The sequence below is a fragment of the Trachurus japonicus genome, chromosome 20 (genome assembly GCF_045865225.1).
Source record: "Trachurus japonicus isolate A0001 chromosome 20, Traja_1.0".
In the NCBI taxonomy this organism is placed as follows: Eukaryota; Metazoa; Chordata; class Actinopteri; order Carangiformes; family Carangidae; genus Trachurus; species Trachurus japonicus.
This window is the reverse complement of record NC_140926.1, coordinates 16143392-16167212: the sequence shown is the minus strand read 5'-3', so window position 1 is coordinate 16167212 and position 23821 is coordinate 16143392. Positions and strand designations below refer to the sequence as shown.

Sequence of the window (23821 nt, the reverse complement as noted above, 5' to 3'; positions counted from 1 at the left end):
CCACCCTTGTTTTTCATTCACACTAAAAAGAATTAAACATTATTTTTGACTAAACAAATGTATCCCATGCAAATCCAGGAAGACCTCAGTGTCAGAGGGGCTAAAGTTTTTTTTTTCTTCTTCTTCTTAAGTGTTTTTACCCAAAATATTGCCAGTCATGATTTCCCAGCGGCTGCTGAGAAGGGATTCCATCAAAGGGGAACAGGAAACTATGCATTTCAAATATAGTGCCAAAATTTCTGTAGAGATAGATGAGGGGGAATACACACAGCTGCACTAAAAGCCTATTACTCTCCAGAAACAAACAATAGGGACTTTTAGATGCTCGATTTCTTCCTCTATTTTCTCTAATGACATATTCATAGAGGTTTTTAGCTTATTTTAACAAAGCTGTAATGCGACATTTGCCATCTTATGGAATCATAATACAGTTAATCAATCAGGGGAAGAAGTGAGCAAAAAAAAATCTGATTGGCGCTTTAGAGGAGTGATATAAAGTTATTCAAAACAGTTTTGGTGCAGTAAAAAAAAAAAAATAGACAAACGGATGTTGAAGATGGGTGAAGTAATGGCGGATGCAGTGGTGTGCGGATGAAAGGACAGTAATTACAGCACAAAAGGGACCCCTGGCTGAGCCCAGCAAAACTGTGATAATTATGTCTGTCAATGCAGCTTCTTCCTCCTCATTAGCTTCAGGGGCAGTGGCCTACGAGTAAATAATCTGTCGCTTCTTTCTGGGAATCCAGGGTCAGGGAGGCAAAGGGAAAGGGGCGATCGGAGCTCCCTTGGAAAGCACAGGGTGACACACACACAGGGAAGGGCTCGGACAATGGTTAATGCTTGACCACAAACGATACAAGCACTCCCAGATGTACGGGATCATTAGCGTGAGGGATGGTCGGAAGGAATGCTCAGTGACACAAAATGTGCTCATAGCTTAATTGTCCTTGCCTTGACCGGCCTTTTTTTTTTTTTAAGTCAAAGAGTGTATGCCGTTTCCATTTCCCATCTCATCTCCCTGCTTTTTGTTTCCAAACCATCTGAGGTGAGCTCAAACCGGCATTTAGCTCCCAAGCTCCCTGTCTTATACAAACACAGGATCAAGGCTCTAGAGCAAGGTGTTGAAAAGTTGAGGCTCTTCTCGAGGAACAGATAAGCTATTTTACCTCAAACCAAAGAGCACTCCTTTGCCTTTTCTTGTTGAAGTCTATCTTCTTCCCACAATGGCAAGGGGAGGACAGCTGAGACGCAGGACTACTCTTTCATGTTTGCATTTTAGTATTCATGCAAGGATGTCAGCACACAGCTACAGCATGTCTGTGTCCTTGAGATTGGCCAAATGGAGTGGCAGCACCAGCATTCGGCACCACCTTTCATTTCTGTGTGGGAGATTTTTTTTTCTTTTTTTTCTTTTTACAAACAGACATGAGGGATTTCTAGCAAGAAAGATGAAAATAATGTCGAACAACACGGTTACAGCTAATTGAAGTACAACACTGGGTAATGAACAGGACGTTTCCTGTATTCACCGGTCCTTTGTAAAAATGTCTTCAACAGAGTGGAAGGCAGGTTCGTGTAGGTGTCTTGAAAGAGCATTTTCAGTCGCTTATGTTTCACTTTTGCCCCCAGTCATCATTTAGTTACAACTGCAACACCCAGAATTAACACTGACAGCGTGTAGACACGCCACACAGCACACTTACACTACTCTGTTTCTGTTGAGCTTGACTTGCAATCACCGTTTATAAGGTAAATGAGAAAACATTACAAACTATCATCAACTATATCAAAAATAATAAAGAAATTGATTATTATTATTATTATTATTTAAACATTTGGACTGAAGTTGTATGTTTGGTTTCATCAGCCCCTCTAAGCATAAAGAATTAATCCTGTTGTCGAGGCTATTAAACATGAGGAGAGAAAAGCATTATGGTAATATCAAAGCTGCAAAGAAGTGAGCTGTAATTATTTTCCTTTTAAGGTTGAGTGTCGAGGTCCAAATGAGTCTGAAAAACACACACACATGAGAAACTACATCTTTTTTACAACTTTTAAGATCATGTTAGGTGTCCTTGACAAGTTATTCTTCCGCTTTAAAAGAAAAAAAAAGCCATAAGTCATAAAGAGAGAAAAACCCATTAAGTTTAACCTTGTGACTCACTGTAGTGACGTTTCTTGATGTTTCGTTCAAGAGATCACCGCTCACTAAATGCATCTATTGTAAAAAATCACTCAAAAGCAAGTTAACGTGCAAATAAATGAGTCAGTCGGGCTTTGATTTTATAAATAAACGACTTAATTTCACCCTCATTTTTCGACTTTTTTAGGTCTAACCATAAATAACGTTGGAAAAAACCCCCACACTATCAAAAAAACAGCTGTTTGATGTGTCATCCATCATTATAAGGCCAAATATACCTTGAGAATACATTGTTACATACCCACCTATTTCTCTTCAAGTAAAATATGTCAACATCTTTGCCCTGATGCATCTCACACTTGGGGGTGTGCATAAAAATTCATTCAATAAAATGTGATCATTGATTTTGGGAGGGCGGCCCAGCCAACACCTACTCAATCAAGCCTCAATCACCTCCCTCAAATCAAGTCCCCCTGCTGTCATTACATCCCACCTCAACATGCAGCTCCGTCATGTCAAACCGCCTCCAGGCTTTTCGAGTCCCACCACAGTATCATGTTTCATGCAGAAACCTGTCAAAGCGTGGAGAGAGAAAAAGCCATTTCATGAGGTCGTTGACAAAGTATAGAGGTGTGAAGACGTTGTAGACAAGGCTGTACATGTCTTAACCAAAGCAGCGAGATAATAAGTGGACTTATTAAGTGGTTATTTTGAAAATTCAAAGGGTTGGAAGTCAGATTTGTCACTGCTGCTGTTTCTAGACAGAAAGCAAACTCCCAAGGTCCTCTTGAGTTTTTTTATGCAAACATGATGCTTCAAGAACCTGATCTTTAACGTATTTTTTTTTTCTACAAAAACAAGAAACAAGCCATGTCCTTCAAATATGTGTCCAGCATTTAGTGTATGACATGACAGTCACAGCTTACCAACAGCATTGTGCAACATCTTCTACTCTAATCATAACAATGAAGAAAAGCAACATCTTAAGAGGAGAAAACAAGAGTCTGAAACACAGCAGAGAAAATAAAAAGTGGATGTATTTTCCTCAGGAGATGCTGGTCTCCTTGTCCTTCCCCCCTCCAAGTCCTAGACACTCTGCCTTCCCAAACACCATCTCACACTCTGTTACCTCTCTCCCAGATGGACCATGACCCGCGCAACCCTACTTACATCGCCTCGCAGGGCCCACTTCCTTCCACCGTGGCGGACTTCTGGCAGGTAAAACTCATCTCCATTCACAGCTCATCTTTCAGTTTTGTACTGTTGTTTCCCAAATGGAACAAAAACAATGTGGTCGAGCCCTTATGTCTGACACAATGGTTTTGTGTGATTTGGCCGATGCTGTCTGTGTTTATGATGTCTTCTTCTTGGTCCTAGACTTGGACTAAACTTCTATATCCTCTGTGTTTCACCAATGAGGGGGGGGGGGGCAGTTGTAGTTACATTTGAGCTAAGCATCTGATTTTGTACCTGGAGTTTCCAGAAGAAACTATTTGGTAGAGAAAACTTATTCTGTACTTACTTATTCTCTATAACCCAGTGGAAGTAAGTCAGTAAGTAACTACTAAGTGGATGTTGCATATACAGTATACCGATATTGATATAAAACCTCAATTTGTGTATTTATCAATTTGCATAATAAAATTCCAATTTTAATTACATTTTAAACTCACAGAGGTAATAGACATTTTTAGTATCAGAGTGGCTTTAAATTGTCTGAGGATAGCACTGTATCCACTGTACATCACACATAAACACCCATAAAAGCACTTAAAAGTAACAGAAAGAGGACGTTCCTAGTAACTTTAATGACAGCTGTCACCACCTCTTCAGCCACATTGCAGACAGGAACTGCCAGTAGTTAATTCTTCATGCTTTTAATGACGCCACTTTGCAGGAATGTAAACAAATAGAGGCTATTAACCAAGGCTCAAATCGTAGCCCATAGTGTAGTTCACTGGCTCCATAGCGACATTATACTCTGTGTTTATGTCTCCCAGAGGGCTCTGGGAAGTGTAGTTCCAAAACTTAGAGCATGATTACCCTTCAAATAAATGGAAGACAAAGAATGACTGTGACATACGTTGTAGCGCTGTGACACAAATATAATGGTAATACATGAGAAGCACAAGCTGGGGCTGCAAATAACAGTGCTACTATTACATCAATAAAACAGTGTCACAAGCCGAATGTGCACAGACCTGCAGCCTTTAGTTGTATATAGTAGCCTCAGTCCACACTCTCCCAGGAGGTCGAATTTTATTTATATTAATGTTGATGTTTGCTTATATTTGCATTTTAGTCAATGCTATTTGAATTTCCCCCATGTCCATAAATGTCAGAGCAGCTCTCCATCAATCACCAGGTATAGGCTATTGTGAAGCCTGTCGACTTGAGCGGAGGTATGCCTTAAATGATGCATAGTCGCCAAATGGCGGCCTTATTTGTTAATAGGACAGCACTGTAGTAATTAGTGGGCCCATCACCTCCATATGGTGAAGTAACTCCACTGGCCGTGACCAGGATGTAGAAGTGTGGAGCATAAATCCTGGCAGAGCAGCTGGCCCTGCACTCTGCTCTCTGCATCTCGTATTGAACGGATACCCATTTTGTATCATTATGATAGTGCTGACTTTGTGCTGGCACAGACGCTGGAGCCTGTTTGTGAGCAGGGAGAGAGTGGCACAGCCAAGTTCAGTCTGTGTTGGTTTGGTGCCGCACTCCGAATGCAGTAGAGTTTAAATCAGTTTCTAACCACGAAAAAAATAAAAACCTTCTCCCAACCTTTGTCCTCACAGCGCCCTAATTAATTTTCTAAAAAAACTCAGTACCTATACCTAATTATCTTGGAAAAATTACCTTAATTGACTGCATCAGCTCTAATAGGAATGAAAGGTGCCCTGTTCCCCGTGTTTAATTTGTAAATTCGAAAGTACCTCAAATGAAACAGTTGATAATTATCTCTTAGTCATTTTGGTTATTTGTTTGTTTGTCTGCCAAATTCTTTGTCTGCCAGGTGAATAAATGCATATCCATTATCTAATGAATTGGCTATTTAGCCATGAACTCAACTCTAAATCTTTCCCAATTAAGCAGAAAATAATGGAAAATTAGACTCAGATTGGCTGACATAGTGAACATCAGTCCTGTGACTGGGAATAAGTAGTAACCATTCATTATTCAATATGGTTAACCTTCGATTGTGACAGGACAAGGGGGTAAAAAAACACATTCTTTCTCTCCATTAAAAATAAACAAACTGGGGAAACACTGGCACTCTCATGCAAATGGCCTGTGCAGGAGGCAAATCTTTTTGCTCTGTCCTATCTAATCCACACTGGCCCCAGGCAGCGCTCTGAAAGGCGGCTCTGCTCTAATCCTCCACTCCTCGTTCCTCCACCCCTTCATCCCTCACTCCTTCGTCCGTCTCCCCGCGTTCCCCTCCCTCCATCTCTGGCTATTACCTTAGCTCTGCTGGGCCTCGCTCTCCTGCTCCGCTCCTCCTCACAATTCAATGCGAAAAGCAGCCAATCAGCGGAGAGTCGACAGGGCAGCACCTTCAGAGCCTAGACGTTTTTTATTATGTCTAAAAAAACACAAATGATGCTGGCTAAAAATGGAGACCAACATCGCTCTAGTTCCTCACTACCTCCAAATATTTGCCAAACCTTTACAAGACTAAATGAATAATATTCCCTCACATTATCACCTTGCCTAATCTCATCACATCCTGCCACAGTTGGCGTGTAATGTGTCCACTGGGCTGGATCGCAGAAGCTTGTGATTAGTGTATAGTCAGGGCCATTGTGTTTTTATAGCAATCATAAAACCTGTGTTTCCTCCTCATTTTCCTAATGGCTGCCGTGGGCCTATATTTTTTTTTCCAAAGGACACATTAGATTGTGATCAGATGAAATGGAGCAGCGGCACCAGTAGAAGTTGTGATCTCGCTCAGACGACTAAGAGAGGGCGACACATGACGCGGCCTCCTGCTGCTCCATCCAGCGTTTATCATTTGTCACACGCAGAGAGGTGACATTTATTCATACTTCCTGGACCAAGATTAAGAAATCAATTTCACTCTAATACAAGGCCGGCGTGTAATGCTAATGTGCAATATGCTGCTCCTAGCGGCGCAGCTCCGCTACACATTAGCGATGTCGTAATTCCACGCAGGTGCTTGAGGAGAGCGGTGTCATCTCAGGATGTGTTAAACAGACGTCTGACATTTCTCCTCTGACGTGCAGATGGTGTGGGAGAGCGGCTGCGTCGTCATCGTCATGCTAACCCCACTCTCTGAAAATGGAGTCAAGCAGTGTCACCACTACTGGCCCGACGAGGGGTCTGATGTCTACCACATATACGAGGTAGGTGTGTCAGTGTTTTTTGAGATTTAATACATCGAGTTTCATTTTTATTTGTGGTGCTCACACTATTGTACCACTTACTGTGAGGCTGTGAGAACTTCTTTCAGCTAAAGAGTCCCTGTGAAGCTGTTGTGTAACAGTAACGCTGTTTTTTGCTGTGGAGTTTTCAAATTTCACTTTAGTTTGGGAAGCAAAAAAAAACATATTCATTCATTGCAAATTTCACAGGAGTGGTGGTAGAGATAAGTATCTCAAAAGCGTAGTTTTGGTGTGAAAGGTGGCATGGAGAAGGGAAGAGGAGAACACAACAGAACAGCAGCCTGACAGAAACCATTTATTTGTAATTTTCAACAAAAAAGACAGAAAAGAGGAAAACTTTCAATCTGACACTATTGGGAAAAAAATTACATCTCAACAATGCTGCATATATAGTATTCTAATAGAGACCACTTCCTCATTTTAAACTGGCCTTTCACTGGCTGTCTGTTAAAAGTCCTCAGATTTCATGGTGTAAACCGCTCACTGTTGCAGAAACACAGTCTGAATAACAAAAAAGATCCTTACTTTTTTTCCCCCAATAGTTTCATGTCATTTCATCACACAGTGACTGTCCAGTTTCACTTGAGCATACAAACTCTTAGGGAAACTGTTATTTCTATGAAACATCACCAACAAGAGAATTAAAAGTAAACAACTAAAATGTAATCCTGTGTTTTCACAATCCAAAACTGTCAATTAAACCAAAAGGAACCATCCATCTTAACAAGAGACTATTAGTATATGGAACAGAAACAGACTGACAGATACGGTTAGTAAAGGAGCAGGTGCATATAAACGTATCTACCTGCAGGGCTGGAGCTGAGTCAGACGATATGTTTTACGTTAAGATTAAGTTATGGTCGCAGCTGAAGACATAAATCATTACCCTGCGAATATCGTTTCTATCTTAAGGTCAACCTGGTGTCTGAGCACATCTGGTGTGAGGACTTCCTGGTGCGGAGCTTCTACCTGAAGAATCTCCAGACCAACGAGACGCGCACCGTCACTCAGTTCCACTTCCTGTCCTGGATGGACCGCGGGATCCCCACCTCGGCCAGGACGCTCTTAGACTTCCGCAGGTAGAGTGGAGACTCTGCACCTCGGCAGATTTCAAAACAGATTTTCACCTTTTTTTTTTTTAACAACTGGCCTTTATCCTGCGCTTGTTCTTAATCACCTTCCCTTATATTCTGTATTCTGTCAGTGCCTCTCTGGTCCGTCTCCTTTTACCCCTCTGCCTTTTGGTGTCCTAGAGAATGGTTCTAATAAGGACTGTGTTTCTGTACTATCCCTTTCATCCTGGGCCTATTTCCCTCACCTCCCTCCAGCACATGTGATGCAGCAAATTAACAGTCCCGCACTGCCTGGCTTGGCTTGGGAAGAGAAGAAAAGAAACGAAAAGAAAAAAAACCCACCTAATTCAAACACCCAATTAAATGAGAGCTGTCTCGCTAAAAACATGGGAGAGGGGGAAAGCTAGTGACTGAATAACCTCACTCTGTTCTCCATATAATGTGTTCTGGCAGAAGAGAAGCAATAGCTCCTCTGGGAAAACCCAGGAGGGATAGGAAAAGCCCTCCAAATGAGAATAGATGCATCTGATTTGTGGATGGAAGTCTATCCCTCCAGTTTGAATGCAGATGAGAGGAGGGAAAAAAAGAGGATGTGCAGTGTTATCATGTCATCCTTTCCTGACAGAGTTGGTGCTGTTAAATTAAACTGGGTGTAGCTGGCAGGCAGATCTATTTATTTATGGTACTGGTGTGCAGGTTGGAGCTGTTTTGATTACATACATAAGTTTTCCTTTGCTGTCTAGCTCTCCCTAATGACCAGATTGCCTTGATGTAACTCCATTAATGCTGCTGTAGGTTATTGGGAAACTAAAGCTCTCTGATTACGTGACTCAGAGATCCACACGAAGCACTGTACACTCACGGTTTTCACGGTTTCGGCCAACTCAGTATTTTGCGGTTGCCAGTGTCATTTTTGTGATGTTGCAGCTAGTAATATGAGCCCAGTTGCATAGTCACAAAAGTGATCATTGGAAACTGTGTCTCCTCAGCCAGGCCTGTGCACAAACTGTCTTTCTGTCACTCCTGACTCTCTGTCTCCCTCCTCCTCCTCCTCTCACCGCTCCTTCCTCTGACTTGCATGGGAACTCCAACCATCTCTGTACGCTCTGCCCAAGGACGTACTCTGATTTACCTCATATATTTGCCAGTAAAATACCTTAAAAAGCTAAAATGCACATTCAATGTGATGTAATTTGATGAAATAAAAAAAGAAAAAGAAAAAGACTTCAAAATAGTAAATAATAAAACATTGTGTTTCAATAAAACCAGGCTTTTTGTTACCAAACACCTTTATTTTATCGAAGCAAAAGGCAAATCTCAAAGACATCAAATAGAGCACACCTGAGCTTTGAAATGCAAGCACACATGAGAAATGCTGTTCACAGTTGCACTTCTTAAGGTCCAGATACACAGGAAGCTTTACAAAAACATACAAAATACAAAAACTAAATATACATGGGCTCAGAAAACTGGAAATATATATCAGTAGTAATGAAAAAGAAGAAATTTTCCACAAACTAGCAATGGTTAATATAAAATATTTATATAAATATAATATATTGCAGTATCTGTAGCAATGTTAACCATTATTATGAGCTGCATCACAATATTATCACTAGTAGTAGTAGTGTTGATAATATAGTGGTAGTAATTGTTGACAGCAGACACATAAATTGATGTTATATGTTCATGCAACATGATTTATGTTAGGCTATATTCTTAGTTTTATTCACATATTGTGCTGTACTGATTTAACAAACAATACCCAGAGCAGACAAACTGCACACATGATGAAATATACAGACATTTATTTTTCTCTCCGTCGTTGAAAGGTGGAAAAAAAGCAACAAAAAAAAACGGGAAGCGGAGAGACGTGGAAGCTCTCAGTATAGTCAGTTTCCATGGCAACAGCGGGGTGTGAAAAGGCTTGTTGGCCTTCACCGTGCCTGTGGTGTATAACATTCATAACTGGCCAGGGTTAATGCGTCGGCGGTCGGCAATCACAACATCACACCACCACATCCATCACCCACATGTCACAATAATGCTGTTTGAAATGATGCTCAATTTATTTACATGGTGCAACACGGATCTCTCTCTCTCTCTCTATCTCTCTCTCTCTCTCTCTCTCTCTCTGCTCAAATTAAAGTGATTGATTGACAGGAGGGAACATCTCTCAGGATTGTGTTTGTTCCTTGATTATTGTAGCCATTAATTTCACCCAGACGGCAGCGCAGGAGTCCCTCATGAGTCACATTTGCTTTAATTTTCACTGTTATTACTCAGCAAAAAGGATCGATCCTGTTTCCAGAGTGTAATTTAACAGCCTGTTTATTCAAGACGTATTGTTGTAAAGCTAACAATAACATCCCATTTTCCCTTCTTTTTTTATTTTTTATTCTTATTTCTATTGCAGAAAGGTTAACAAGTGCTACCGGGGTCGATCTTGCCCGATAATTGTTCACTGCAGGCAAGTATAACTATTTGAACCTTGTGTCAGTGGCTGAACTGCTGAATTGGGATGCAGAGTGTTTGTCGTGGCCTGTGTGTTGGAGGGGAGAGGCTGTTTATTTAAACCCCGCTCAGTCCATTTACTCTATCTGGGTCCACTGGAGCCGCTGTTTATTCCACTGGCTGTGTCCGTATGGAAATAGTCTGGTACAAAGACGTGCAGCCGAAGACTCTTCCCATTTCCCATTTGGTTGAGTTAGTTAACTGGCCTTGATTGGTTTGTATTAAACACCAGGTATCTGTCTGACCACTTTTAATAGTCACATCCTGTTAAGTCATGCATGGGGTCCAGGCAGCCCCGCTCTCCCTCTGAGGGAGCCGTACAGACAGAGTGTCTAGCACTGGATTAATGAAGCAGTGGTGCTCAGGCCGCTCTCCTGTTTTATTGGCCTTGCCTTTATTAGAGCGATGTGCACGCCTTGTTTGCAATTAACATGCAGAGCCGTTGAATGGCCGGCGGGCACAAAGGGAGGCTTTTCATAAGACTATCTCTGGAGTAATGGAAAAGCAAGGCTCTCCAAAAGCTGTTCTCGAACCGCCCCTGGCCTCTCAACCTCTCCTCTGCTCCTGAGGTGCATGCATTTAAAAGCCTTTGTCCCCAGTGCGCCTCAGAAACCATTCCCCTCTCCCCAATAGGCGAGCGAGTCTCAAGACCACACATGCTCTCGTGTGCAAAGGCTTAACGTAATCACATTTATTGGAGCATCAAATATTCAGATCTCCTCAGGTACTTTGATAGGAATATTAAAGATTATTATTGATTTCTGCTATTTAGGTATTTTATTATATCTGTAATAGCAGACTTTAGGTTGTCGGAGGCAGCAGTGTGTGTCTGACTACGTGTTTAAATATACTCCACAGTCTCTCAGCAGATGCAGATGTAAATGAGCAATTTGTTTCCTTATAAGAAAAACACTCTGAGATTAAAGCATCCAGAGCTTCACTCCACCACCTTAATGATCTCTCTCTCTCTCTCTCTGACTCTCTGCAGTGATGGAGCTGGCAGGAGTGGGACTTACATTCTGATTGACATGGTCCTCAATAGGATGGCTAAAGGTAACGATCAATGGCTTCCCTTTCACTCTTTCTGCTTGCGTTCAAGTGTTGCCCTGGCAACGCTAAAGCCTCTCATTTTCCACAGAGGGTCTTGGGGATGCATTAGAGGGTGACTTTTCTGAGGCCTGGAGAGGCAGCGAAGACAGAGGCAAAAAAAAAAGGAAGAAAGAAAAAAAAATGGAGGGAGCTGCGAGGAGAGGAGGGAGAAGAACAAAGAGGAAACAGAGAAAGAGAAAATGAAAACGAAACCTACACCCACATTAGTAATTATCTATTTAAGCCACCGTCACGCCATATTGACCTGCATCACAATTGCGACATGAATTTAGATAGGACATGCATGGAAATGAAATGTTTAAAGGAAAAATCCATTCAAATGTTTTTGATATTTAATGGGAGCAGTGTGTTTATTTTACTCTATTATTGATTTATTCTTAACAATCCTTAAAAAATGTGCCGTGCATTCATTGAACATTGTCTACATTCGCTCCTGCTTCACACAAAACCCAACTGAGATCACCACGACGATGGCAGAAACATGGCCGTCCAGGTGCTTTGTCCATGTGTTGGTCCGTTGTCAGCTCAGCCAGAGATAGATAGATGGACTTTAAAACATAGGGAGATTATCATCCACACGTCTTCAGAAAGGAAAATCTGCCTGAAAAGGATTTTCACTGCATCGCTACATATAGAACAGGTTTGAAGACAGATTTCTTTTTTTTTTTAATCTGAATTTTTGCTTCCTGCAACAAGAACAATCTGTGTTTGTAGTCGAGTCTCCACAGTGACGAAGCAGGAGCTGCAGCTTGAGAAGAATAAGCACCATTTGCATGAATAAACAGTTACATCATTTTGTTTGCTGGCCCACAAAAAAGAAAAAAAAAAGTCTGGTTTGGCGTATCATTCTTTGAGGTATCCATGTTCTCCACGGCTATTGTCACACAGGAGCAGAGTTCTTCCAAAGGCCATCGTACGTCACTTAAATACCCTCCGTAGCTAAGCCCACCCCCCACCCCTGACCTCTGCCCTTTGACCTCCGGCCTTTAACCCTCCCTGTTCTGCTCGCCCCCCCCCCCCCACAGTGCTCCAGCCCCGTCAGCGGTGCGGCGCTTCCCCCTCGCTGCCTGTACCACAGTAATAAGCCTGACTCGTCCCGATGGAGGTTCATGTAGTTCAGTGACGAATGCAGCCGTTGTCCGCGGTGATGAAAGGTGCCACCCAGTCTCTTTTTAACCTTTTGTTTCTCGCCCCAGAATCGAATGTATAAAATGAACATAATCTTGCTCTCCAAGGCTTTTTCCTTTCGGTCGGAGAGCCTCTCTTCAGCTTAACTTTGGAATCCAGCCTTTCGGAGACATGAAAGTCTTGTCGGAGCACTGGAGTACTTTGAGCACTAAGTCCAGCTGCATTAAATCCCCCTTTCTCTCTCTCCCTCTCTCTTTCTCTCTCTCTCTCTCTTCCACACATACATACTTTTTCCTCCTGCTCCCTCTCGTCTGCTTCCTTTCTCTGCCTCCATTTCTGCTCTCTCCTACTCTCTCTCTCTCTCTCTCTCTCTGTCTCACTCTCTCATTCTCTTTCCTCCCATCACCTCTGGTGTTCTTCTGAAAATCCGTAAATCTGAAAGTAGAATAAGATTTCCAGATTAACATCGGCCAATCCCGACTCCTCTCAGCAGCTTCTGATCACTGTTCAAGACAAACAACTGTTACATGGGTTAATCATCAGCATGGATACTAAAACACTGTAGTCAGAGTTTGTTAATTCTCAGACACGCGCACATGCACGTACGTGCACACACACACACACACACACACTGTGATATGGTTGTATCAAAAAGCTCTTAGCAGACTTCATAATCTAAACCAATTTTTTGAACAAGACTCTCACAGAGAAGCCAGCGCTCTGTTTTTTTTTTTTTTTTTTTTTTAATGCATTATTGCACATTTCCCAGACCCCAAAAATATCCTCTTGCATATTTTATCGAGAAACAGTCTGTGGCTCTCGTCCAAGTCTTTCGAGGGATGAATGTAATAATTTTCAATCGCTGCACTGTTCCAAAGGGAGCCCAGTATAAAGAGAGATTGACAGATGTGAGCTGGATTACTCCGCTGCTTTGAACTCAGTCCAATTTTCGGTCTGTTGCAGGTGCTAAAGAGATTGATATTGCCGCTACCCTGGAGCACTTGAGAGACCAGAGAGCTGGCATGGTCCAGACAAAGGTAAGGTCCCCGGCTTTGAGTTTAGAGAGATGGGGGGTGGGGGGGTGTGGGGGTGGTGGTGGGGGGAGGGGAGGAAGAGGAAGAGGTGGGGGGTTGCAGTCATTCAAACAGACGATTGTCTACTTCATCTGCACAGGATCAGGGGGAAATGATGTGGTAATTGATAACTGCTTCAGGATTAGAAAAAAAAAACATTGTCCTGCTCCAGGTTTTATCTGTGATACAGAGATGTGAGAAGTGACCGAGATCTTCTGCCACTGAAATATTTTGTCCATGAAACGGCTGCATTTTCACATTTTTGCCCTCGATTTCCATCACATGATAAACATAGAGAGATAGAGAATCTTATTGAATTAAAGGAGGAAACAGAAAAAGCAGCAGATCCTCTTCATGTTTAGAAGCTGAAACCATCAGAGTTTTTCTCTTGACATTTTTTAATTGATTATCAAAATAAAATTTAAAAAAAATCCTCTCCTTTTTGTTCCCTTTCATCCATGTAAATTTTTATTACCCAAGGTTTCAAACCTCTGCGTGGCGCATGCAGCCACTTAAATTCTCTCCAGTCGATATCACAGCGGGCCCTCAACCTCACACCATTTTAGAAAATAGTTTAAGGTGTGTACAAAGCATTTCCTCTCGCCCACTAATGCAAACATCAGGTAGGAAGCCTAGTTTTGTTTCTCTCTTGTAATTGGAAGAAACAATAATAATGATGATAATAATAAAGGCGCAGCTCATGCAGCGGCTGTGGCTGATATTATGGGGGCTGCTCACTAACAGACTCCAGTGCACCTAGATGCTTCATTAATGCTGCTTTTACAGATCTGCTTTGTTCAGTGCAGAGCAGCTTTCCAAACACTCTCTCTTTTTCTTCTCTGACAAGTTTAAGTGAAATTATATCGGAATATTGTTGATTCCACTTTGTGGTTTCGTGCTGAGGCTACACTGAAATTAGATTGTAATGAGGTATGAAATTTAGAGTTCGGTTTAACGGATTGGACACCCAATTATCTTTATTTTTGTTGCTTGCAAAAAAGAAGGAGGAGGGGTGTTTATTTCCCTTCTTTCTCTGCTCTGGTTACTGCTTTTGACAGACATCAACATGCAGTGATTACAGCATGTCTGACTGTTGTTTCTTCCTTCCCCGCCATCCATCCATCTCTGATCAGCCAAGCAGAGATTGATCTCCCCCCAGTGGTGGGCCTCTGAACAGCACAGCACACACAAAACTTGGTCTTAAAAGTGTCTTTTATTATTATTATTATTATTTTAAAAACGCAGAACTTTAAACCCAACATGGGATTAGATGTAGTCACATATAGACGGACGTACTTACATATATTCTGTCCGAATCGCATCATCAGAAGACACGTAAAAATAGAAAACATGAACACTCCACATAATCTCCGCTGCATAGTGAAAGGCACGGCCACCAGTGACTCCTCCGTATCGATTCAGCCTATCCTCGGGCCAGACTATGGCAGGCTGTGTGTTGACACATCTAAAGACTGTTCCCTCCAAACTCCTACGTAGCTTTTCTCTGTGAGAGGAGAGGACCCCGTGGCCTGCAGCCTGAGGAGAGGAGAGGAATATAAAAACACCAGGTCCATGGGGCAAACATCAGTCAGCCCCTTTTTTGCTCCACAGGGAAAACTATGAGTCAGATGCACAAACAAATGCACACACACACACACACAAAGAGCTGAAAGACAGCTTGACTCAAAAGCTCCATTTTAAGACACACCTGGCTGGATCGATGGCAGTGCAGGGTCCGCCTGAGTTGAAAGCCCAGAGAGCGCTTCACCTTCACCTTCACCTTCAGACTGTGGTCACACACATCCCAGGCAGGGTCAGGAGAGATGGAGGGGGAGGCGGCGGCAGTTGCCAATCATTTCTGCAGTGGCTTTCCTGAGCCATTACACTCAATAAAACTTTCTTCTTCCTTCCCTTCTCTCTCTCCATGCTTTCTCTCCTCCTCCTCCTCCTCCTCCTCTTCAGGAGCAGTTTGAGTTTGCGCTGACAGCCGTGGCAGAGGAGGTGAACGCCATCCTGAAAGCGCTTCCTCAGTGAAGGCATCTTACCCCCCACACTCCCCCGAACCCCCTCCACCTTCTCCTCGCTCGCTGAGCACCAGTTTCCTCTGCCCACTCAAGACTGACATCTCTCTCTGCCCTTCCCTCTCCTCGCTCTGTTTATCTCTCTCTCTCCTGTCTCTGCCTCCTCTTCACCTCTATATATACTGTATACTAATGAATGTCGTGCCAGATATCGCACCCGGATCCATATTCGCAAAATCTGGCCTCAGAGTGCGGCTGCTGATCTGAGATCCGCGTCGTTGCGAGCGATTCGGGAGCAGACAAGCGGGTCCTGATCTAATCTGATGGAGGAACTTGGATCAGCAGTCCCGCTGTGAGGCTTCCTGTCGATATGATCCCCGGTCCTCTATAACTGTGATGTTGTTCCTGAACATACCGTTCTAGTGCCACTGACGAGATGTTTACGTGATGTCAAGTGAAGATTTTTTGTTCCAAAATGAGCTATTTACTCTCGAAAGCTGAAGCCTATGCTTAGAAAATGACTATTCGCACACTTTAAACAGATCACAGTAGGGCTGCAAATAACATGATTAATCACTTAGTCTTTGAAGTGTTAAAAAAGAAATATTGGAAAAATATGCAATGTAATGTCTTCATTCAACTGTCAAGTATTTAAAAATATGTCATTTACTGACAAATAGGACAAGAATAATTGTATTAGAGAATATTTGGCAACACAGCTCAAAAAATACATTTATTACCAATCGACTATTTGACTTAATCAACTGACTTTTGCAGTTCTACATAGTACCTTCAGAATAATAATAATATGTAAAGTAAATTAAGTTTTTGCCTGTAAAAATCATAATATTGTACAGAATGAATTGATGTACTGGATACATATAGCGTTTTGGAAATAAACTCCTCACGTTTCTCCTCTGTGATCTGAATCAACTACTATACAGTATACTCAGCATCACATGTACAGATGTTGAAGTGTGTGTGTGTACTGTTGTATTTTAGGTCCAGACATCTCTCTCTCTCTTTCTCTCTCTCTCTTGTATCGAACCACAGACACAGAAAAACGCCTCACAGATCACGATTATCGCAACATATCAGCTGTTTTTTACTCATCGCCTTGTTGGTTTTACATTTTACACCATGAAATGTTTGTTACATGAACATCCCTGTTAATATTAAATGTGAAGTTTACCAACTGAGATAGTTATAGCTTCTATTTAGAAATACTGTCATCCTATATCACCATAACATCATAACAATATGAAATATTTAAGCAGAATATTGGAATTGTAAGTTTGTTTGTCCCTCCATCACTGGTATATTGTGATATTTTGTGCAACATGACAGATTATTCCCTCAATGTATAGACGATGAATGACTTAATGAATCCCCCTATAGTGCTATCTGAAATATATACTGAGAGCCTGAATGAGAACTATATATTTTGTGTGAAAAGTAACATTCAGATTGATAATAAATGCGAAGAGATTATACTGTTCTGCTGTCTGGTGTTGGATTTCATCTCTGATACACTCGCTCTCTCTCTCACACACTCACACACACACAGGAGGGAGAGGGCTGCTCTTAACAATGGAAGGCATTTGATTGAATGGGAGCCTTAGTAAAGTCACAAAGAAAAGCAGTATCATGCTCCCGGAGGGTTCGTATCTGGGAGAGACTCGCAGTTTTTGTACAGATGAAATGTTTGGTTCAGCAGCTGTGTCAGAGGAGAGAGTGGCTGGGACGTGAAATGAAATCACTCATGTATTTCAGCCTCTGAGGTCTTTCGCAATATTACACCAGAGGAGGAGGCTCAGAGTCCAGTGCAATCAGTGATTACTCCAGGACACGATGGTCAGCTTTTTAGTATGCAACTGCAACAACCCCTGAAATATGTGTATGTCTGATTTAAATCTTTAAATTTTAACTTTTTGAGGATATTTTCAAATATTGATATCAAAAAAGAAAAAAGAAATGGTTAAAATGCAACAGGATAATCCACTTACTGCTTTCCAGAGAATCCTACATTATTTTATTATATTATCACTCAGTCATGTTATAAAAAATCCAATTAACCTTCAGTGTTTACAATGAAACATTTACCATTATAAATCCTTTATAGGGCGTTAAAACATTTGGGTTGCCATGTTGAGAAAATGACCTCAGACTGATGTGTATCCTCCCAGAATGACATGAACATTTTATAGACTTGTTGTTACAAACATCAATTTGTGATTAATACTGTAACAATAATCAGCACCACTTCACTATATGTTCAACTTTTTAGCTTTTTATAAATAGTGAACAAACCACCGACAACACTACAACATTGCTCCATGCAGACACACTTTAATATTTAGGAGTGTATAGTAGTTAATTTGTCAGTAGTTATAGATTGTGCAGTCATATTTTAAAATTGTGCAACTCTATTTTACTTTATTTATTCATTGTATTTATACACCAGCTTTACTTGTGGGAGCTCGGGGGACATAAAAACTGGAGCTTTTGAACTTTTGATTGGCAATGAAAGTGTGTGATTCATGTTCTTTTCTTTTCTTTTTTATAGAGATTTTAGTAACAAGTCCAACAAATAACCTGAAATGATACAAAATGATGGCCAAGGTTTAAAAAAAAAAAAAGATGAACAAAATGTTTAACCTTCAGCTTTCCTGCAGCAATGGAAGTAAATGAAGCCTTGAAAGTTAATGTGAACAGTTTGTTCAGGCTGATGAATTTCAAACACTTTGGGCAGCGAGCGTTGGTACAAACTGTGTCTGGACAATATTGTAGTGCAGGAAGTAGAACTGTACAGTACGTTTCTATCTGAATAGTGAGAAAAAGACCTTCAGAACAATGTTTCATTTGCACTGTGAAAAGAATTAATGCCATGAGTGAGTTCAGCAGCTGGATGAGTCAAACTTTTTGATTTAAATAATCTATGAGCCAAGAAGCAGGTGTTAGAGAAGGATAAACACCAGCCAAAGGGGTTCTTCACAACCTGGCAACCCTGCTCTTTTTCCTATTTACGTCTGACCTATAAAAGATCAATGAATGATTCATTGATTATTACGAAAGCCTTAGCTCACAATTCATCAACTGCTTATAAGGAGTGTTTTATGTAAAACTAGAAGTATCTGTATTGGTATAATTCTCTACCATATATTGATCAGTATTGTTTATTATTGGATTGGTTATTAGGATTTTAATGTGATTTATTCCATAGAGAAGGTTAAATAAACTGTAAAGTGTAACAAATTTCTATGACCAGGAGCACAAAAGTGCAAACACTTGATGTGTGATGTAAAGAGAATATAATTTAGGCAGTGTGTGTGTGCATATTGTGTGAATGCATATATTCGTGTGTGTGTGTGCTGCCCGATGACATGTTCCTCCCTCCCCTGACAGTTCTAATAGCTGGGAATGAGGCTTCATGCACTTCCTGAGGCCTCATTTGCATATGATTCGCTGATGAGCTGCCACCGCTAACCAGCACCACCAAACCAAAGCCCTATTAATATTCTCCCATTCAGGTTGTAAAGCACACAAACCTAATCAGCTTAGAAATTACTGTATGGAAACCATAATTACGCATGTTTAATTGCTTATCATCTGATGGGTACAAGTTTATTAGAAAATGTATTCATGGTAATTGCTTCCTGAGGTATCTGGTGTGCTACAATACCATGTGATATCCTGTCAGCTCCCATTTGGGAGGATTAATGCGTTCTGAAAAAGTCACAAAATTAGATACTGTGTATTGCCTCTTTGGATGCTTGGTTTAACTCAAAGTGATTTTTAATTTAGGGATTTCTAAATTACTGCTTAAGCTCAGATAAGTCTTGGGAGTGAGATCCGTCAAAATCAGCATATCTCACTGTTGTTAAGGAGTGCTGGCATATCACAGGGATATAAATGACTGTAAAGTAGGCAAATGCCTGTGTAATCATGATGCCACCAGAAAATACTCACAAACCCGCCTGGCATCGCGGGGACTAAATTTTCTACCACCAAATGAGAAAGCTGTAAAATCAGGGGAGATGCAGGAGCAACATAAAAGTGAAAAGTCACAAGCATGAAATGAGGAAACACATCTTATAAGAGAGAGTTGTGAAGTAAAGCCACCTCAAAGCCGATGAATCATTCAGTCCTGAAACAAGCAGATTAAAACACACACAGTGCAGGTCCCTCGGAGGGGCCTTCACGCAGCCAAGAACGTCGAGTGGGCCTTTTCAGCCATGAACCTCAGTGAGTCTTACAGCTCCTGCCCACTCTTTGATGATCTCTCTATGGTTTATTGTAATCGCTATTGGCTCTCGGTCCTTCTGACACACTTGTAAATTCATGCGGTCCTGTAAGGAAATGCATCTCAAGTCCAGCCAGTAGCTCCTCTGTGGAGAAGCCTTTCATTAGAGCAGTGATTCCCAACCAGCGGAGCTCGTACCCCAGGCTGCTGCTGCTGCTGCTGCTGCTGCTGCTGCTGCTGCTGCTGCTGTCAGGGGGCATGTGGAGGGATTAAGAGAAAGCTCAGTTTATTTTAGAAGAATGATAATGTAAATGCACGCATAGGATGAAAAAATTGTGTAAGGTGTATTTACAGTATAGTTGCAATAACCTGCAGCCTCACTTTCCAATACTTTCTAAAGGAGCATTTTGGAAATGATCTCTTTGGGCTCTAGTTTCCCGGCGCGGCGCAGGGTGCTAGTTTCGTGCAGCGCAACACGGTGCACGGTCAGTTTGGCAGTTTGGCAGACCGAGGTACGCCGAGATGGGTGTGGCGGCGCAGCAGGGGGAGGTGTCGATGGATTCAGCTTGGCGCAGTGGTAGTTTCGTGCCAAAGGCTGCGCCGAAGGTGCGCTGAAAGCTCGCCAGCTCCAACCTGGTCTACTTTGGAATGTTACGAGACCGAGTTGTTTTCGAGGCAAATGCAGAGACTGCTTGCCGAAAAACTGCGCCTGACAGGAATGTGCATCATTGATTTTGCATGAATTTACCTCGAAAACAACTCTGTCTCGTAACGTTCCGTTATTATCTCATAGCGTGGTGAATGTGCAGGTCACAACTTGTCCACGAGAGCATTTTGGAGTTGTTGGATTGTGTATTTGATGAGTTTGATGAGGGAAACCAAGAAATCCCATGAGCCTCCGTCGCGTAGCTCTGAGCAGCTTGCGGCTCTGCTCCGCTGTTCTAAAAATAGCTTGCACCGACAATTAAAGGTAACAAATCTACTGCTATGACCATAGGGATTATGGCAATGGGCCAATTTGCCAAAATGTTGAACTATCCCTTTAAAATAAACTAACTATCATCTCTCTCAGCCAACCACAAACAGCCTCGGCATCAGATAGTGAGTATTTGGTATCTCTCCTCTCAGAAAATTCAGAAGAAAAGAGAAAAAGAGGCAACACAAAGATGCTTCTGGTTTGTTCATGTTATGATCTGTGCACACTACTTACCATTACACTCACGCCTCCTCCCCTCCCTTGCGCCGGTAGGGGGGACGGGGGTGGGAAAGAGGAGAACTTACGCCAGGGTGCACGGTGCACGAAACTTGCTAAATGTGCCCAGGATACTATGCCTGGATACTCCCCGCCTCGCTTGCGCCTGGTCTACGAAACTAGAGCCCTCAGATTGTGTGTGAGATAGAGATGAGGCTCTTTTTCATTTTTTGACCTCTACAGCAATTGCTGCCATTGAGAGTGTACGAAAAGTAGTTTGCAAGTTGGTTGGAGAGTTGAAGTGGCTATTTTAAAGTAACAGTTGGATAAATGATTGAAATATCAGCTCTGGTTGCCACAAGTGGTTGAGGTACAAATACAAACTTGGCTAAGACCAACCAATAAAAGTCAGTGAAGCTTTGTGTCGGCCTACCGCAGTGTGAAATGATTATAAAATATTTGCTTCAGTGGCCTAATGGGTGAAATATTCCTTAAGGGTATTGTGGATAAGTCAACAAAAATAATCGATTTTCCTTACCCCACCATGTTGGCTTTAGCTTTAATAAAATCCACTTGTTAGCTTAGAAATAATTGATGAGCACTTTAAAAAAAAAAAACTTTTCATGTCATGTTCAGGTCATGTCCGAGAGATGATTTAGCTTTTTACACTTCAATGCACAATAATAAAGATTTGGGAAAGAGAAAAAACAAACAAACACCTGCGGATCATTGAACCTTTGAATGATAGCACACAACACACTGACGAACATGTCGTTTTCCCGTGGAGAGGGTTGGGAGATCCCAGAGTGTTTGCTTGTTGGAAAAACTGTCTGGGATGCTTTCCAGGATTTCCCAAAGAGAAAAGCCTTGTTTTTCTTTGCTGGTGTTGTTGGGAGTGAATGGAGTGCAGATTGCAGAGGCTGTGCCTCTCATGTCTGTCCAAGGCCTCGATACCTTTGATCTTCTTAAGAAACAAACAAGCTTTTAAACTTGGCACTCCCGGCTAGTGTCTCTCTTCCTCTTCTTCTGTCTGCGTTCATCAAAATGCTGATCCTGAGAAAATTGATCTTGCCTGAATAGTTATGCATACTCTTACATGCTTATGCAGTGATTTGAGGTTTAAAATGCAAACTCCCACTACGCAGTCACAAAAACTTTGCTTGATGTGCATTTTTAAATCTCAACATGAAAGCCAGATCAAATGTGATGTGTGACAATAAACCCGACGTGATTTTACTACATCTAGGGTTGCATAAGCTTATGTAATTTTAGGATATATCTCCCCAAAAAAGCTTGTTTTGTTTGTATCTTATTCTCTTTGAACAAGCTACTAAACCCACAACCAAAACCATTTTAATCTGTTTCAAGTGCCCAATATTGCTTCTCCAAGTAACATTTGTTTGCTTGCCCTAATTCCTATTATAAGTAAAGTAATTTAGCCGGCTGCTCCAGCTGCTCTAAGTTCAAACTTAGTCATAAAGTTAGTTACTGTGGACAGATTTAATCAGAAAAGGTTTCACATCACAGGTCACTTTGTCTAGTTGCCACAGCATAATCATACATACAGTATAAACTGAACTGAACTAAACAACTAGATCTAAATAGCTGCTGTTGCTGATAAAGTCAGTGTATATGTAATATAGAGTATCTGACATAACCCCTGATCAAAATGCTATTTGATTTGAAAAACATACAATACAAACATACAATTGCACTCCACATAGGCTAAACCTTCACATTGACTACTTCTATAATTGACCTATAGCTTCATTAATCATCTGTAATTTGATGAATGTAGCGTCCTGTTATATCATACAGTTATATTATATATTATTAATATACTATATTATACATATTAAATTATTTTGGCCTTAATTTAATGTTATTTCATCTTTATTATTGATCCTTTGTTGCTTGTGAGATGAAAACTGCACTGTGAACTAAAGTCGTGCTTTGTCTTCTGGATGTTTTCCACACTCCTGTGCAGGTTGTAGGTAGTGGACGTTTCTAATCCCATATATCACAAACATTATGAAAGTTCTGGGCACATTGCATCTTTTCTTCCCACTGTTAGACATTAATTAGATCCTATTTGAATCTTATTGTCACTAAATACATTTATCTATCAGAACAGCATCGTACTGTAAACTACAGTGAAATGATCCACCTTTATTCCCCACTGTTAGACAATCGTTCGATCTTGTTATAGTGTAATAAGCACTTATTACACAGCCTACTTAGAGGTTAATCAGGATAAGCAGCACATTGCAATAACTAAAAGTGGTTTCTATAGTTTGTAAGTGAAGGCAGAGGTTTGAATGAGCATAGCAACGTCATCAGTTCCTTAGACACAGCAATTTTCTAAACAACACACAAGACACTCTGTTTATATTAACTACAGCTTTTTACAGAAATCCCTAATCCCTCATCATTATACAAATAACATTAGATTAAATTAGTTTAAAAAGCGTGTTGGTTAACTTATGTTATGTTGCTCATTCGTGTAAATGCTGCTCAACTCGGAAACACACATTTCTCAAAGGTTTCACATATAAATAAAGCAGTCACATGCATTTACAGAGGACTGGCAGTTAAGTTTAATAATTTAATAATTTAATAATTTAAATTAATAATAATTTAATAATGCTAGACTGATTTCTCAATTAGTCAGTGGCTTTTTGTTTTTATCTCTACAGATGTTTCCAGCAACTGATTCAATTATTACTAAAGATTATAACTAAAGTTGTAATGGTGCAACCAAGTTTGTAAATCAGCTTTAAACTAGTTCCTTTGAACGTACAGAACTCATAAACTCATTGGAGGATTTACAAGTCGCGGCTCCAGCTCAATCCAGGCTTAGAAATATTGGCTCAGGTGTAAAATCAGGTGTTGGATTTATGGTCCAGTCCTGATTTGGG

General features: G+C 41.2%; 1 protein-coding gene across 1 annotated transcript in view; it reads left to right on the top strand.

Annotated features, from left to right (window-relative positions):
- Positions 1-16959, top strand: part of ptprn2 (protein tyrosine phosphatase receptor type N2) — a 122870-nt gene extending 105911 nt beyond the window's left edge. The window contains exons 16-22 of the mRNA XM_085763731.1: positions 3284-3361; positions 6391-6510; positions 7462-7628; positions 10039-10092; positions 11125-11189; positions 13338-13411; positions 15410-16959. Coding sequence (XP_085619857.1) covers positions 3284-3361; positions 6391-6510; positions 7462-7628; positions 10039-10092; positions 11125-11189; positions 13338-13411; positions 15410-15481 — 630 coding nt within the window. The 3' untranslated portion in view covers positions 15482-16959. The remainder of the gene's footprint in view (positions 1-3283; positions 3362-6390; positions 6511-7461; positions 7629-10038; positions 10093-11124; positions 11190-13337; positions 13412-15409) is intronic.
- Positions 16960-23821: the final 6862 nt, after the last annotated feature.